We start from the raw sequence: 17,237 nt of genomic DNA, 5'->3' as shown, positions 1-17,237 counted from the left end.
ATACTGTTCTTTTCTTTCATGGACAGCAGATCCGCCTGCTTGATTTTGCTGTATTTGTATTGTTGCAGAATCCTTTTAGTTAAACCATAAGAAAATAGGGCCATGTTATTTATATGTAGCCTATATGTATTGCATATTTATTATAGATAGGCTTTTTAGTTTTAAACATTTGCACGATTAAATATACAATGTGTTTATTTTTCTATGTTGGATATTTTAGGTGATTGATTAATGCTTACATTTTAATAAAAAAATAGCTTTTAGTTCAGTCTGTTTCCGTGCACAAATTATATAGATAGATAGATAGATAGATAGATAGATAGATAGATAGATAGATAGATAGATAGATAGATAGTGAACTCTAAATGCAAATATTATTCATAGTGCGTTAAGGGTCAGGGGTCAGCATTTCTGACAAATCGAGACTTCTCATGGAGCGGCCGCTGGTGAACGGGATCCAATGGGAAAATCCTGTCTGGTCCTTCGGTGTCCAATGAGCTGAGCTCGGGGGGAGGGTCCGTGTGCTGCTCAGGCAGAAAGAGACTTCAACAAACTCTCCTCCAAACAAGATCCTCCTGGATACAACGATGCCATGTTTCCCGTGTTTGCTGTGGAATTCGGCGTGAATTAACGCGCGCGCGCAGCTCTGGATGTTTCTCGTTGTGGAGTTATGAACTTATGAAGACGATGCGAGTTTAAAGCGCGGTCTGATTTGAGGTAAGAAGACGAGCGAGGTTTAGTCTATTGAAACGGGAAAGTTATAAAAGTGGCAAAATGTGGAAATTATGAATGCGATGTAATCAAAAACATTTAATGTCATCTAACATGAATAGACACGGAGCAGATATCAAGATAGAAAAATGCGTAGTTTAGCCAATATTGTCCATCGTAAATGTACATTTATTCAGAATAAGTAATAAGTTTCGATATGGTATGTTCTTCTTAAAAAAATAAATGATAATAATAATAATAAATAAATAAATAAAACGTGCATTTGAAAGTAGAAAAAGAACTGAATATGGGCTCTGCTGTTTTCCAGGAATGTTACGCGCATCTGATGGATGCATGGATGGATGGAACTTCCCTCACGAAGAGATTCTGGGCCTGAGTGGATTTCATGAGTGTGTGAAATAAACTAATCATAATGACGAAGCTCTGTTCGTCTCGCATCTGCGTGTAAGACATCTCAGGAAGCTCCGTGAACTGCTGGGTTCTGGCGATGGCAGGAACCCGTCCCGGTCTCTGAAAGCTCCCCGTGCTGCTGAAACTGCTGGAGACCTCACGCATGCGGTTGAGTTTGTGTCGTGGAGAGATCGAAGCGAACAGCAGCGGAAGGGTCTGAGACACCTGTGAGTGAGCGCGAGCATGAAGGAGAAGTCGAAGAACGCGGCGCGCACGCGGAGGGAGAAGGAGAACAGCGAGTTCTATGAGCTGGCCAAACTGCTGCCCCTGCCCTCGGCCATCACCTCACAGCTGGACAAAGCCTCCATCATCAGACTCACCACCAGCTACCTGAAGATGAGGATCGTCTTCCCGGAAGGTGCGTCGGTCGTTACCCTTGCAGAATTAATACGATAGCCATCTGTAAATAATTAAATGTAAATACATTTTTGGGAAGCTTCACATCATTATTAGGGTTCTTCTCAACAATGATATTTAAGAATAATACATAGCCTAAACAAATATTATTGCTACTGTTTATTATTAGTAGTAGTAGTAGTATTATTATTGGTGCTGTAGTTACTGACATGTTAATAATTAGGATACTATTATTATTCTTATTATTCTTCTTATTATTATTATTAAAACTGTGTTAGGCTATTTGTTTAAAAATTATGGTTTTGTTTCAACAGTATTTTGAACTAGAATTAGGCCCTAAAGAACCACAGGATTTCATGCACAATTTGCAGAAAGCATAGGACAGAAATCCTTTCAAAGGTGTTATCAAAGTGCAGTATTAATAAATAAGTTTTAATAGCGTTTTAGAAGGCCTGTTCTTTTTTTAAAATGCAAACACAGAGCTAAAACATGCGGGTCGTTGTGGCCTGCCACCCTTGCCTCATTGCAGTAGCATTTTTACTAATATTTTGTTATCATTTTTATTATTGTTTTGTTATTATTGTTATTGTTATTGTTATTGTAAGGCAACAAATATATTTTTATTATATATATATATATATATATATATATATATATATATATATATATATATATATATATATATATATATATATATATATAAAGGCTATATAAAGTGATTAAAAAAACCAAACAGACATCAAAAGCATTTCGTGAATTGGATGGCTGTTTTATTAAAGCAAGAAAACGTAAGTGTAGATCCTGATTATTCTGATGATTCGCGTTATTTTCCACCTTCTGTTCTGCGTGACTGAAGACGAACTGCGCCAATTATCACCGGACTGACGCTTCTCCATACGTGACATCAGTAGCTGCATACGCTACACCAAATTATTATCAATAGTAATAATAATAAATGACACCAGTGTAATAACAAAAAAACGATTAAAAAAAAAAGCCAAATACAAATCGCGAGTTTTTGGATACGCCATCACTCAGCACAGCGCATAAACATCGACATTTCATCAGCAACAAGCTCCTGGAGACTGAAACTGATCGTTTGACGAGTAATATCATAAAAAATAGACAACCTTAAAGTGTTTAAAAACATCTCTATCAACAGCTCGACCGTCCTCTTTTTAGTTTATTTTCGTCAACGCACGCGCGACTCTTGTGTGTTCTTATCCATGTTTAGGTTTTCGTCTCTTTAATTTTATTTAGTACTGTTAGATGTAGGATATGTTGTTTTCCCAATATAATAATTAAGATGTTTGAAACCTGTTGTAGCCTATGTCTGTGGAACGAATTTCCATCAATCGACAACATAAAGAGAAAGTGAGAAACACGAGTGGAGTAATACAGTATTTACAGATACTGCTGCATTTATATCCGTGTGAATTACACGCATTTTCTCGGCTTGCAGTACTGTATAGCAGGCAGATGAAACAAGCATGTGGTGGAACACATTCCCTCTCCATCTTATCGTGGGATAGACACTAACGTGTAGCATTTTCCCATCCACGGGACTGCAGCATGTGCTTTACTCATTAGATTGTAAATAAATGTTTTTCAACATATCATGTGAATGAAACAGCTCCCGGGTTAAAGGTCAGCGAGGTCACGGTACAGACAGCTCACATGTAGTGCTGGAGGAAATGAGACAGTAAAGTTTTATTAGAAAATGAAGGTGAAGGTGGTTTTATGGTGGTTATTTATTGCTCGAATGTGAAGAGAATATCTCTGACGGACACCGCGGTCCAATAATTGTCAAAATATCCCAGCAGTTTAATCATTTAACTTCATGCAACTGACGTTAATTTCTGTTTTTATTCATTTCATGTATGTTAGTAAGACTGTTTTATGTTTTTTCGCTCAGGTTCGGTTGTAGTATTTATTTATGTATGTATTTTCCAATAAAAATACGAATTTTATTCGTAGTAGGTTATTTATTAGCGATTCCTCTTGGACGTCATTTTTATTTTAAATTTTTTTTTTCTTCACTTTTTTGAAAATTAAAAATGGCAGAAGCTTATTAATAACTATTGTGTCCGCTAAAGAATAGGCTAACTTAGGCATTTTGGTAAATTCGTTTGGAGGATAAACGCATTAGGGTTGATGTGCTGTAATAAATGTCTGGCCTGAGGGAGAAACTATTCTTAGCAGAAACAGAAGAACTGTTTTAACACGAGCTCATCACATTCAGTTGAGGGCTTTCTTTTATTGCAAGCAACTGAAACATCTCCGCTGGAGAGATGCAGTGATGTATTTTGTGTGAAGTGTTTTACTCTTATCGATGATGTAAAGTTTATTATGTGACGAGCACCGCGGATATTCAGATCCAATCAGATTCAACAATTCCCCGCGAAATATCACAACTTCTCTTCTAGGATCCACGCGCTTTTCGCCCAATAACAATTATTATTATTATTATTATTATTATTATCATCATCATCATCATCATCATCATTATTATTATTGTTAAGAACAGTTATTACTGTTTCGACAATTTATTATTATTATTATCATCATCATTATTATTAGTGGTATAGTAGTAGTAGGCCTAGTAGTGTTATTATTAGTATTATTTGCTAGCCTATTATTTAATAATTTTATCATACACTGAAAAAAAATTGTTCCATTCATCAAAAATAAATAAATAAATAATAATAATAATAAATAAGGGTAATGATTCACATTTACTTGAACCAATGAAAAATAAATAATTTGCCCTTAAAATATAGATCATTACCCTACTTTTTTATTTTTTAATTGGATAAATGAAAGACTTTTTAAGTGTAAGCTGTAATTAGAAAGCACGCAATCAGAGCTCGATTGAATTGTGGCTTTCACGCTAACTTAATCCTAAAACATTTGATTTTAAAATCAGCAAGAGAAAAGTTGCTTTTTAACGATAAGAACGCCATCAAACATGTTTCCTCTGGATATGTTTTCATTTATTTATTATTTTTCCGAGCGGTTATTGGCTCTGGAAGAACTTGGTTCTTTTTCGGAGAGCTGTTTGAGCAGTAATGTGATTGTTTCTGCTGGATAAACGCGGAGTCCATGTTTGTTTAATATTAAAGTGGAATCAGAGCTTTTGCTTTCATCTGATGTTTGTTTTCGTGTGATTTGCATTTCAATAAGGATTGTGTGTGTCCGATTGTTTGCTTTATCGAGTTCCTCCGCCTGCGCGGGACCATCATAATACTCCTCATTTACATTCAGCCTGTTTACAGTCAATTCGGTGTTAAAATATTGACTAACTGATCGGCAGATGACGATAGACTATTATTTTTGTTGTGGGTATTTTTTTTGTGTGCTGTTGTAGATTTTGATCTTATTTTTCCCCCCCGTCAAAACAAATTTCGAATTAGAGATATTTTATTTATGCGCTAAGATTGGTTTTATTAGCTCTCTCAGTACCCCGATGGACTGTCACATATTTAAGGCTCATTATGTTTTTATTTGTAATAATCGGAGGTGTTTTCTGGGTCCCGCAGGTCTCGGGGAATCTTGGGGTCATGTGAGTCGAGCGAGTTCTCTGGACAATGTGGGCCGAGAGATAGGATCACATCTGCTTCAGGTGCACAATTTTTAATCGTCTACTTCCTCAGATATTTGGTATTATTTAGGTATAATAATTCATATTCTAAAAAATCTGGTATCGAATTCTAAAATGTATTTTTTAATGATCGTATAGATCTACTTAGAATTCGCCTTACATTATTATTATTATTATTATTATTATTATTATTATTATTATTAATAACAATAATAATAATAATTATTATTATTATTATTATTATTATTATTATTATTATTGTTATTATAATTATTATTTTGTTTTGTTTTGCGAAAAGCATTAGCCCGTCTAAATATCAATATTTGTCATTCGTTTGAAAGTGTTTCTTCCGAAGATTTAGTTTGTTTGATATCTCATAATTCACTTAAATAATTACATTGTCTTTTATATGAGCGCTTCCTGCATCTTTTTATATTTTTATTTATTTTAATATGGAAAATTAATTTCATCTCCTGATTCGAATGTTGAACGTTATCTGCTCCACCCGAATTACATCACGCTTTCACGATGCTAATTGATGTGAATAAATGTATTAATTCATTTTTACAAATTCTCTTTAGACTTTGGATGGCTTCATTTTTGTGGTAGCTCCTGATGGAAAAATCATGTACATTTCTGAAACTGCATCAGTGCATTTAGGGTTGTCACAGGTAAAGTGCACATCTTCCTATGTACTGCTGATTGCTTTTATTTATAGCCTATTTATATCAGGCCACTGTTTGACTGCAATGACAAAAGTCCATTTTAACAGGTAGAGCTGACGGGGAACAGCATTTATGAATACATCCACCCGGCTGACCACGACGAGATGACCGCAGTCCTGACGCCTCACCAGCCGTATCACTCACATTTCGTCCACGGTGAGACATCCACCGAACACCTTCACACCTTCACCCTCCAACCGCTCCTTCACCGTCTTCTGCTTCCTCTTCTTTTTCTAGAATATGAAATGGAAAGGTCTTTTTTCCTGAGAATGAAATGCGTCCTTGCTAAGAGAAACGCTGGCTTGACGTGTGGTGGTTACAAGGTAAGCCATTATAGTTTCATTCCTTTCTTATGTGTGGTGTTTAATAAATGTCTCCACAGCTGCATTAAAATATATTCATTATATGCAGATTTTAATATATCCTCCTTCATTGTGTAGTAGAGATTTAATGATATTGTCCCCGATAGGCATCATATTTTAAAACAGTAGCAATGTCAAATATACAGATTTTGATGCATGTGCAAGCCAAGGCGAAGAATACATTGATATAAGATAGCATATAGATGATCACAGATGCAGTGAAGTATACTACAGATGTGTGTGTGCCCGTGCTCTCCGACAGGTCATTCACTGCAGCGGCTATCTGAAGGTCCGTCAGTACAGCTTAGACATGTCTCCGTTCGACGGCTGTTATCAGAACGTGGGTCTGGTGGCTGTGGGTCACTCTCTCCCCCCCAGCGCAGTCACCGAGATCAAGCTCCACAGCAATATGTTCATGTTCAGAGCCAGCCTGGACATGAAACTCATTTTCCTGGACTCCAGGTACCGTGTGTTCATATGCTTCTGCGTATTGCTGTGTTGATAATATAGGTAGTGGGGACCAAAGGCCTGAGACTATGAATGAAAATGCTTCTTTTTTTGGGCATTCAAAATTGAAAGTTAAACATGAATATCAAAATGTTTCTCAGTGTTTTTGCCATGTCACACTTTGGCATACACTTAAGCTGCCACGAACAAAACCTGATGCATGTTCTCCAATGTTCCAGAGATCATCTTTGGACAAAGGATAGTACATGATGGCACTAATTTGCTTGCATTTGTTAACTGACCAAAAAAAGTCATCAGTGTGTTGTTATTCATTTTATGTCATAGAGACCAAATAAGGCTCAATATCAGAATATGTGTATTTAATTGTATTTCATAATCGTAATCTCTAAATTAACGAATGAATTAATAAAAAAAACTAAAAAAACGATTTTCAGTGTGGTCTAGGAACCTTCTTGTCTGTGCATCTATGACATAACTTTATTTAAACAAACAAAAGAAAATGTAAAAAGAATATTTTCAGTTTTCAGTGTGATCTCAGACCTTTGACACTATATATATATATATCTATATATATATATATATCTATATATATATATATAGATATATATATATATATACACATTTACATATATACATATACATATATATATATATATATATAATTTTCAAAGCACCAACTTCTTGTCTATGCTTGTGTGCCTCTGTGATTGTGTAAATGCAGCTTTATCCATATTCCGCACACTGAGTGCATATGCAGCTGTGTTTAGCTAGACACACATGCACGTTTGCACGTTGGGCTTACGTTTAACCAAATTTGTCGCGTTCCTGCATGTGCCAGTGTGTGGACAGGTGTTTGTGCTCACGCCAACACCATTGTTATTCCGTTCTGTGTTCTGTGTTTGTCAGGGTTGCGGAGCTCACTGGCTACGAGCCGCAAGACTTAATAGAGAAGACACTTTATCATCACGTCCACAGCTGTGACACTTTCCATCTCCGCTGCGCGCACCACTTGTGTGAGTTGGGCTTGTTTTTCCTCATTCCTCTGCTCACGTCCCCTTTACAGCATCTTTTAGGGATGACTGTCAGCACTCACCGTCATGAGCGTGCGTCTTCAGGGTACAACTGAGCATGGTAATTGATAATACCACGTTATAGGAGATGAATATGATCTCAGCATACTGATATGAGCACGAGTTTAGATTAAACATGCAATCCATTAGTGACTAAATTAGTGAACTGGATTGAAAAAGATTTTTTTTTTTTCCCTACACGTTTAGTCCTTAAAAACACAATTTTCTATTATCTTTTGTTTTATTTATTACATTCCTGATTGCAGCATAACACAGCTTATTAAAGAGACACAGTATTTGACATTATTTGCTATAAATAGTTATTAGGCTGAAAGAGAAATGGCAGTTTATGGTTTAAATACGCAAATGAAAGCAGTAATTAGCTTTCCTGAATAAGAAAGATTAAATGAACCACACGTAAGGACCAAAAAATTAAATCCTAACGTTGCTGATGGAAATAAACAACAAATTAATGAATCGTTTTTTCACTTTGTTTTGCAAAAGAAGCGTATGTGAAGTGAAAGTGTTAGAAATGTTCTCTAATTGTTTGCGCGTGTTTTTCTCTCTGTAGTGCTGGTAAAAGGACAAGTCACTACCAAATACTACCGATTCCTGGCTAAGCAGGGTGGGTGGGTGTGGGTACAGAGTTACGCTACTATCGTACACAACAGCAGATCGTCCAGACCGCACTGCATCGTCAGCGTCAACTACGTCCTCACGTGAGTACATTATGTCAAGCTTTTTATGCCTCTTCAAATATGCATCTTCAAAACACCATGAGATCTTTATACACTGTTGTTTAATTGTCATCAATTAAATTCAGACAATGAACACTTTCTATGCAAGGCTATAAATTCATGTATTTAGTATCATTTTTATAGTTCATTTTTGAAGACTCTTGTATTTGTTACCCCTAGTTTTGTGCTTGACTGTTTCCATTATTAATAGCATGTATAAAGAATATAAACCCTTGATGTGTAGTAGGTATTTGTAATTACAATTTACAATAACATTTTAATATCGTCATTGTAAATTGTAATAACAAATACCTACTACACTTTTTAATATTTTAATATATTTTGAAATCTAATTTATTCCTATGAATTTATCAGCAGTCATTGCTGCAGTCTTCAGCGTCCCAGAAATCCATTCTAATATGCCAATTTGCTGCTCAAGAAGCATTTCTTATTATGATCAATGTTGAGTATGATTTATTTATTTTTTCAGGATTCTATGATAAATAGGGAGTTCAAAAGAACATTTATTTGAAATGGAAGTCTTTTGTAACAAGTCTTTATTGTCAGTCTTGAACTTATCCTATCTGAATAAAAATATACATTTCTTGAAAAAAAGAAGCTTTTAAACAGTAGTGTATATGCAAACAAAATTATATTTTCAAATTAATAAATGTACTTGGAACATAACATGGGACACTTAAATAATAAAAAAAAACCTTGCTGCTCATTAATATTTAAGTTTAGGTATGGTGTAGGATTAAGGGATCTACAATATGGTCATGCAGAATAAGGCTTTAATACTGTATGTGCTCTATAAATACTAATAAACAGCCAATATTCTAGTAACATGCATGCTAATAAGCAACTAAGCTAATAAGTTAATAGTGAGAATAGTATACCCTCTAATTGTTCAATAATGCAATTACACACACATACTTGAATCCAGTTGTACATGACTAACATGCATGCAGTGTATTAGGCAAAAGTGTAGTATCCCATATCAATTCTTAAAGCTTCTGTCTACAGTTGTGTTGAATTATCCACATTAGTCCACTATTACACAGCTAAAAGGCCTTTCTCAATGACTTACAACTAGCAATATGTTCAATACAATATCATTAAGGTTCAAATTTATGGTGTTTGCAAGTCCAGCCATGACAGTGACCGAGGAAGTTAAAGCTGCCCTGATGCTCATCAGTCAGTTTGGGGTGTCATTCCTGTTCTTGCTTTATATAATATGCCAGCTGCATGTACAGAAACTGCATGGGAGCCAGGGAATGAGGGTGATTTATTTGTCATGCATTCATACTGACAAACTCCGTGCATTACCACAATGAACTTTTCCACTGGAACTCTCTGGAAAGAATGAGGTGGGATTGAGCAATGGAGCCATCGCTCACACTACGGTTTTAAACGAGAGACGTATGGAAGAGTGGTTAGTGCGTACACTTCCAGAGAGCCCATTAGAAGCGATGCCAGCATCTGGAGTACCCCCCCCCCCATCCCAGTCCAGCTCTTTATGCCTCCTTTGCTATCTATCTGTTACAGATGTAAATGAATTGCGAGCTATAAAAACCTTCATTAAAACAAAGTGGATTGGTTTTAATATGCCAGTCTGCCAATAGCCCGCGAGTGTCAGACTCTTCAGCCACAGCTATAAAGGAAAAGTGTTTATGAGGTTTAATTAATAGGCTGTAAAGATGATGAGTGTTTATAGCTCACAGCTTGCCAAGAGTGTCCATGAATGGAGTTCTCTTGTTTTTTTGTTTTTTTTTTTGGTGATATTCTCCGCCATCATCCGTGATTCAGTTTCCCTGAGAAGAATGATTTCCTTAAAGGTGTGCGTTGCAGTGTAGACATTACGAGTGCGAGATCTGTTTCCTGTTTAACCTCTCCACATGTGCTCTCATTCAGAAATGCACAGCTAGTCTTTAGTGAGAAAAGGAAGAGAGGTGGATATGTCTGGCAACGTATCGAGGTGTTATCAGAGTCTACTCACACGGGCTGTGAGGTGTGAAATGAGATTGTGTGTGTGTGAGAAAGAGAGAGAATGGTGGCTGAGCTGAATGAGACTGTGTGTATGCGCTAAACCACTGACACCAGCCAACCTGTTGCATCACCTTAAGGCTTTTGGCTACTGTCGACGGGCCTTGACCTCAGAAAAACTCTGTATTTACATAGAGCGTACTACGGCAGCATCAACTTCATAAGATCCCGTGGATCTGGGAGTGCATTTTCCACGATGTTGCCATCTGCATGCAATCCCATTAGTCTGCGTGCTGTCTGAGCCAGGCTGCTAGGCCTCAGGAGGGAATCTGGCGTCGGCGCCTGGCTAGCATACGCTCTAGCCGTCGTTTTCTGAAAGTTATACATCACTGGGAACAGAAATCCATACAGCACTTTACTGAGAAATCAATTCCCATTTCCTAGTTATGCCTTGTGTGGTGATCCCTGTGTGGGTTTGATTTAGCCAGACATAGCTCTTAATCTCACTGTGTATTTGAACAGAGCCTCCAGCCCTCTGCCGTATGTTTGTAGGAGCCTTGTTCCAATCCTGCAGGAGAAACAATGCAATTCATTTTCTGTCCTTGAGTTTTCCTCACACACTGCTTCACAAATGAGCATGGAGCCTGAAGCATCTAAAGAAAAAGCCCGACCCTACATTTCTCTGAGTGGTTAAAATGAAAAGGAAAAATGCACCAGTAAACATTAATACCGAGATAAGCGGTGTAGTTGCACACCTGGTTGGGTTCGAGGCTCAATGTTGCTTTCATTCCCCAACAGGGATACGGAGTACAAAGGACTACAGTTGTCCTTAGATCAGGTGACGTCCACTAAACCCTCGTTCACCTACAACAGCCCGTCCAACCCCATCAGCGAGAACAGAAGAGTTGGCAAAAGCAGAGTCTCCCGTACCAAGACCAAAACAAGACTCTCTCCCTATCCACAGGTCAGTATCACAGAAACGCCTTCCATTTAGCTGGTAATGGTATATTAGGAGCACTAGGATGGTCTTCTGTTGCTGGGAAGACTTTAAATGTGATTTACACAACTAGGACATGCCTAGTCGTTCCTTTAGTAACATTTCCATAAACCAATCATTGCCTTCTAATTTTAGGTGTTGGGTTAGGGATAGGATTAGGGCCTGGAACAACATGCAATCATTGCACTATAATTTTAAGGGTAGGCTTGAGGTAAGGTTTAAGATATATGTAGGACTCGTATCGGATGATAGGAATGTTGGGTGTTGATCCAGCGTCAAAGCTGTGATTTCATGTGTGTAAATCACAACTTTGCCCTCAGTGATAAAGTTATAAGTTGGATAGTCCCGTTGGACAAGTAGGACAGTCGTGTTACTGGAGGCACCCCAAGACTACACATTTTTAGGATCGCCCTAATCAAATAAACGAGAATCAGCATATTAGTAGAATCCCCAAAGACATGAAATGGGTGGACCAGATAAGACATCCAACGTTTGTACTGCTGGCGTGCCTCCAGGAACAGGCTGAGGAAACACTGTATTAATGCATATTCGTTTTTTTGTGTAGTATCCGGGTTTCCCCACGGATCGCTCAGAGTCGGATCAGGATAGCCCGTGGGGAGGGAGCCCCCTCACAGACTCTGCATCTCCTCAGCTTCTGGAGCAGTGTGAAGGCATAGACTCCTCATGCGTGTACCGGCAGTTCTCAGAACCACGGCCGCTCTGCTATGGCCTACCCCTGACAGACGACCACCATACCTCCAGTGACATCTACAGCCACACTCACTCCGAGTCTTGCGAGAGGGGTCGCTGTAAGGCTGGCCGATACTTCCTGGGCACACCTCAGCCCGGGCGAGAGGCGTGGTGGGGCGCAGCCCGCTCTGTCCTCCCGTTACCCAAGTCTTCGTCAGAGAACGGGGACAGTTTTGAGGGTGTGATGCCCCACATCACCTCCATCCATAGCCTGCAGGGTATGTTTCTTTCACTGGATCTGTGGTTAGAAACCAAATGTTTTGGTTTATTCTGAGCAGAAACAATATGTTTTGGCCTTCCACCGACTCCTTTCTAAATCAAACTGTGTTAGAACAAATTATAGATTATAGGCAAGAGCATTCCAAATAGAAAAAAAACATACTAAAAACAATGACCTATAAGAACCAAATTTCTCATTTGTTAATAAATAAGAGCTGAAGAACTGAATAATCCTCAACTCATCTGTCTATAGACCAGGGGTCTCCGGCCCTGCTATTGGAGAGCTACTTTCCTACAGGCTTTATTTCCAATCATGCTTTAACACACCTGCCTGTAATGTTCAAGTATCATATTGATTAGCTGGTTCAGCTGTATTTGACTGGAGTTGGAGCTTAAATAAGCAAGACAATAGCAATCTTGGAGAAGCTGGAGCTCTCTACTGTAGACAGTGGTTTTCAAATACGGTCTTCTGCAGAGATATCCAAACTCGGTCTTGGAGGGCCTGTGTCCTGAAGAGTTTAGCTACAACTCGGCTCAACACACCTGTCTGGAAGTTTCTAGTATGCCTAGTAAGACCTTGATTAGCTTGTGTGTTTAATTGGAGTTGAAGCTAAACTCTGCAGGACACCCTCCAGGACTGAGTTTGGACACCCCTGGTATATTAAGCCCTTGACTTTATCCAAAGAAAAGCATTGTTCATTTTTGCTCCTTGAACTGTTTGTTTCCTCATGGTAACACTGTTTTTCTCTCTTGCAGTGAGGGGTCACTGGGATGAGGACAGCGTGGTCAGCTCACCTGACACGAGCGATTCAGGTGACCGATACCGTGGTGACCAATGCCGCGCAAGTCCCCAAGAGCCCAGCAAGATTGAAACGTTGATTCGAGCCACGCAACAGATGATCAAAGAGGAGGAAAGTCGCCTGCAGTTGAGAAAGGCTCCTACAGAAATACCGTTGGAGTCTACAAATGGTCTGGCCAAGAGCCACGGCTCATCGTTTCACAGTAACGACTTTCCCCAGTCAGCGTTGCAGAGCGTGGTGTGTCGGGGGCCGGCTCAGGTTATAAGCCCCGCCCCTAGCCCTGTTCCTCTGTCCCGTCTCAGCAGCCCCATCCCTGACAGACTGGGTAAAAGTAAAGACTTCCTGCAAAGCGAGCTGTCCTCTTCTCAGCAACACCAGCAGCCATTGCCCCTGACGGGCACGTGTGCTGTCTCTCCTACTCCAGCGCTATACCCCTCACACCCCCGCCAGTACCTGGAAAAACACACAGCCTACTCGCTCACCAGCTACGCACTCGAACATCTGTACGAGGCAGAGAGCTTTAGAGGATACTCCCTGGGTTGCTCAGGTTCCTCCCATTATGACATGGCCACTCATCTACGCATGCAGGCTGAACAAACACCGGGCCATAAAGGCACCTCCGTCATTATCACCAACGGCAGCTGATGCTTATCAAATCACGAACCGCCTCTCAGCGATTCACCCTCTCACTCGAGCTAGCCTAGAAATTCTGATTAGATTTTTTTTTTCATTCCTACAAATTCTACAAATACTTTTTTCTCAATTGTTCATTGTTTTCTAGTAAATAAACTGAACATCCTTAAAGCATATATTTACTGAAGGATATTTTTTTTATTTTATTCTTTTTTTTATAATGAGGTTCATCCTTAAGCAGAAAAAATCTAAAAAATCTAAAAGAAATTAATTAAATCTTATATTATGTAATTTTGTATAAGTAAATTGATCTTATTTTAAGGATGTTTAGATATTTTTACTGGAAAACATGAAAAAAAAATTATGATTTAAGTACACTTTGCAGTTTGTGAGATCTTAATATCTGTTACAGGGACATTTGTTCATTTGTTCACAGAGAAGAGATTCCATAAAATAATTTGTTTGTCAAATACTTTATATATAGTACCTGATTATTACTTTTTTTTCTTAACCACTATTATAAGCTTCTTGAATGAATGGGGATTGTCGAAATCATTTCTCAAAGTAAGAGATTTAATGAGAACTATGAATCTTTACCTGATCTCATAAAAGCACAGTGATATTATGGTTACACAAATCTAAAGCAAATAGATTTAAATTATTTTATTTTCTATAGTTCACATTTGGATTTGGGTTACTGAATGGTTGGGTCACAATACTTTGTGGTTAAGCTAGATGTAAATTGAAATTGTGTGATTTTTAAAATGTCTTGTTCATTAGTTTGTTTATGTTTTGTTTTTGATGCAACAATTTTACATCCATGACCTCAAAGTCCATCCAGGTTTAATCATTTGCCCTCTGTACTTGAGACACAGCAGTAGCGTGTTTTTAATTAGTCCATCTGTTGCACTGGGGAAAATACATTTTAATATTACAAGAAAAATTGAAGTAGCATGCTAATGTACCAGAGATGAACAACTAAGTCGAATGCAAAATGCAGCATTAATTTATAATTGTTTAAGGTTATTGTTGGACTGAATCTTAGCTCATTTGTGTGCTGGTATACTTTTTGTAGTTGCATATGCTGTCCATCTGTGTTTGGACCCAATTCAGTCAAAGGCTTGAAGATTCCATTTGAGACTTTTCTTTTTTTTTTTTCTTTTTTTTTTAAGAAGAAATCGGTTGAGCACATTATTGTGTTATTAAGTTGAACAAATGTTGAAACCTTTTTTGTCCCCTAACATGTCAGCCTTTAAAATGAAAACTGAGATTATGCAATTATGAAACACATCTGATTTTATTCGAAGAAATGGAACAACAGAAATGAACTAAATGACGCCTCTTGCGCTGGTTCCATTAGAAGGTCTGGAAGTGTGTTTTTGGCCTGATGAGTGACTGACTGACTGCTGCGGTGCTGGAGGGCTTGAGTCGAGCTGCTGTTTGGTGTATTGAGGTTCCACACTGGAGGAGTTCAAGTCTGATATGGACGTTAAAGGGGGAATTTTCTGACAGACTCTCCCCCGTACCTCACTCCTTCTTCATGTATTTATAAGAAACTGGCTCTTTGTTTGGAAAGCTGTTTTTCTCTGAGTGAGAGAAACTCTGGAAAAAAAAATATTTATGATGTACATACTCAAAATGCACCCTGTCCCCTCACCCACACCAAATAAAATGATGCAAAAGTTGCAAAATGGTAATGCAAAATCTATTTATTATGTGAATGAAAAATGTCTTTTGTTTCAAAATATCGCAGTGTGTGTTCATTTATAACTTTCAGTTCTGCGTCTAAATTAAATGCCATTGTTTCCTTTCATGCATCACTATTTCTAAACATGCAATGATAAATATTTTAATCTGTTTTCATATTTCAGCGAAATTTATTAGAATAACATAATTCAAAATTTATTCTGCATTTGCTTTTAATCTTGACATTGTTCATCCAGTGAGACCTTGGAGATCTCAGGTGGTAAAGATCTTGAAATAACAAATATATCCCTAATTTGATCATTATTCATGTTTAATATGATATTTCATACTCACTCGAGAAATTAATAAATGATTGCAAAGATGCTCATTCATTGAAAGGCTTAATGGTTTTCATTTTTAAATTGTTTTTGAATTATAATTTTTTTGTCAGTTAATTTTCATGTCAAATTTCAGCAGCTTTCAAGACAAATGGTTTAATAGAATAAGCACTAAAAAGACATTAACATTTTACACCATAAATTACAATGAATACTGTATTACATCACACATGAACAATATACTGCTGAAATTAATCTGCTTAAAATAAAGCAAGAAAGATGAAATAAGCCTGTTGAATCTAACAATACATTATGATTACATCTTAAACCAGCAAAAACAGATATTTTATAAATATTTCATGTTTTTATAGCAATAAATGCTTTTCTACAGATAATAATAATAAATTGCATCTATGAAGATGTGTTTGGAGATGAAGACTCTACCACTACAATAAATGACAGGCCTTATTCTAAATAAATGCAATTATTTATCTAGATATTTTTAGCAAATAATTAAAAATAATTTTGATGCTGTATGGTCAAATGAAAGAGCACGAAACAACATGTAAAGATTTTTGAAATCTGTACGAAACCGGTTGTTCAGTTCCAGATGCTATAATTCAAAAAGACAGAAGATACACTCTCTCTGTCTCTCTCTCTCTTGCTCACACACACACACACACGTGCGTTCGGGTGTTTTCTTTTTGCTTTAGGGATTTTGTTCTGGCTGCAAATCATGAAATGAGACTAAAACACACATTGCAGAAGACAGACATTCAGAAAGGGCTCTTTAAGAGCGTCTGTCCACTCTGCTGTGAAGGAAGCGCAGGTGAAGCCTGACAGGTGTGTTGCTGGGCAACAGTGACTAACACAGACAGCATCAACACACATCACAGCTGCTGCAGGCCTGACTCCACATATCCGCCACACAACGCCACATTTCACTGCTTGTTTGCAGCGCCTCATGCTAATTATGAGACATTAAAATACATCGGAAAAGTTGACATCCTTGTGTGACTTCAAATATTCCAACTCCATTTTACATTTCACAGATTTCACAAACAATTGCAAAGAAACGTCAAGTAATACAATTAGTTAAACGTGTTCTTTTTTTGTTTGTTTGTTTCTTGTAATTTTATTTTAAAATGTACTTTAATCATCTTTATTTTATTAAAACATTCATAATTTTGTGTAATTGACAATATACATGAAATATTTGTGCATGAAATAAATTATTTATGACGATTTTTGAAGATTTTGAAGATTTTTGGATTAAAAGCAAAAAATAAATAGATAAACGGGAGCAACCAGATACACTTTAAAATG

General features: G+C 37.4%; 1 protein-coding gene across 1 annotated transcript; it reads left to right on the top strand.

Moving 5' to 3' along the window:
• Positions 1-571: 571 nt before the first annotated feature.
• Positions 572-14,125, top strand: LOC127974856 (single-minded homolog 1-A). The gene is made up of 12 exons (XM_052578423.1): positions 572-717; positions 1,040-1,540; positions 5,079-5,161; positions 5,722-5,811; positions 5,913-6,021; positions 6,103-6,188; positions 6,490-6,689; positions 7,602-7,708; positions 8,337-8,484; positions 11,287-11,452; positions 12,051-12,453; positions 13,211-14,125. Exons 2-12 carry the CDS (start codon positions 1,366-1,368, stop codon positions 13,897-13,899), a joined length of 2,256 nt encoding a protein of 751 aa, XP_052434383.1. The 5' UTR covers positions 572-717; positions 1,040-1,365; the 3' UTR covers positions 13,900-14,125.
• Positions 14,126-17,237: the final 3,112 nt, after the last annotated feature.

Source organism: Carassius gibelio, chromosome B16 (genome assembly GCF_023724105.1).
Source record: "Carassius gibelio isolate Cgi1373 ecotype wild population from Czech Republic chromosome B16, carGib1.2-hapl.c, whole genome shotgun sequence".
NCBI classification, from domain to species: Eukaryota; Metazoa; Chordata; class Actinopteri; order Cypriniformes; family Cyprinidae; genus Carassius; species Carassius gibelio.
Note: the sequence above shows the minus strand (reverse complement) of the source record. Positions and strands in the feature narration are given on the sequence as shown.

Excerpts from the sequence above, each read along its gene's own strand:
- LOC127974856 (XM_052578423.1), top strand. The coding sequence starts at position 1,366 with ATGAAGGAGAAGTCGAAGAACGCGGCGCGCACGCGGAGGGAGAAGGAG. Across the intron at positions 6,189-6,489 it reads TGACGTGTGGTGGTTACAAG|GTCATTCACTGCAGCGGCTA; the intron begins GTAAGCCATTAT and ends GCTCTCCGACAG. Across the intron at positions 6,690-7,601 it reads CTCATTTTCCTGGACTCCAG|GGTTGCGGAGCTCACTGGCT; the intron begins GTACCGTGTGTT and ends TGTGTTTGTCAG.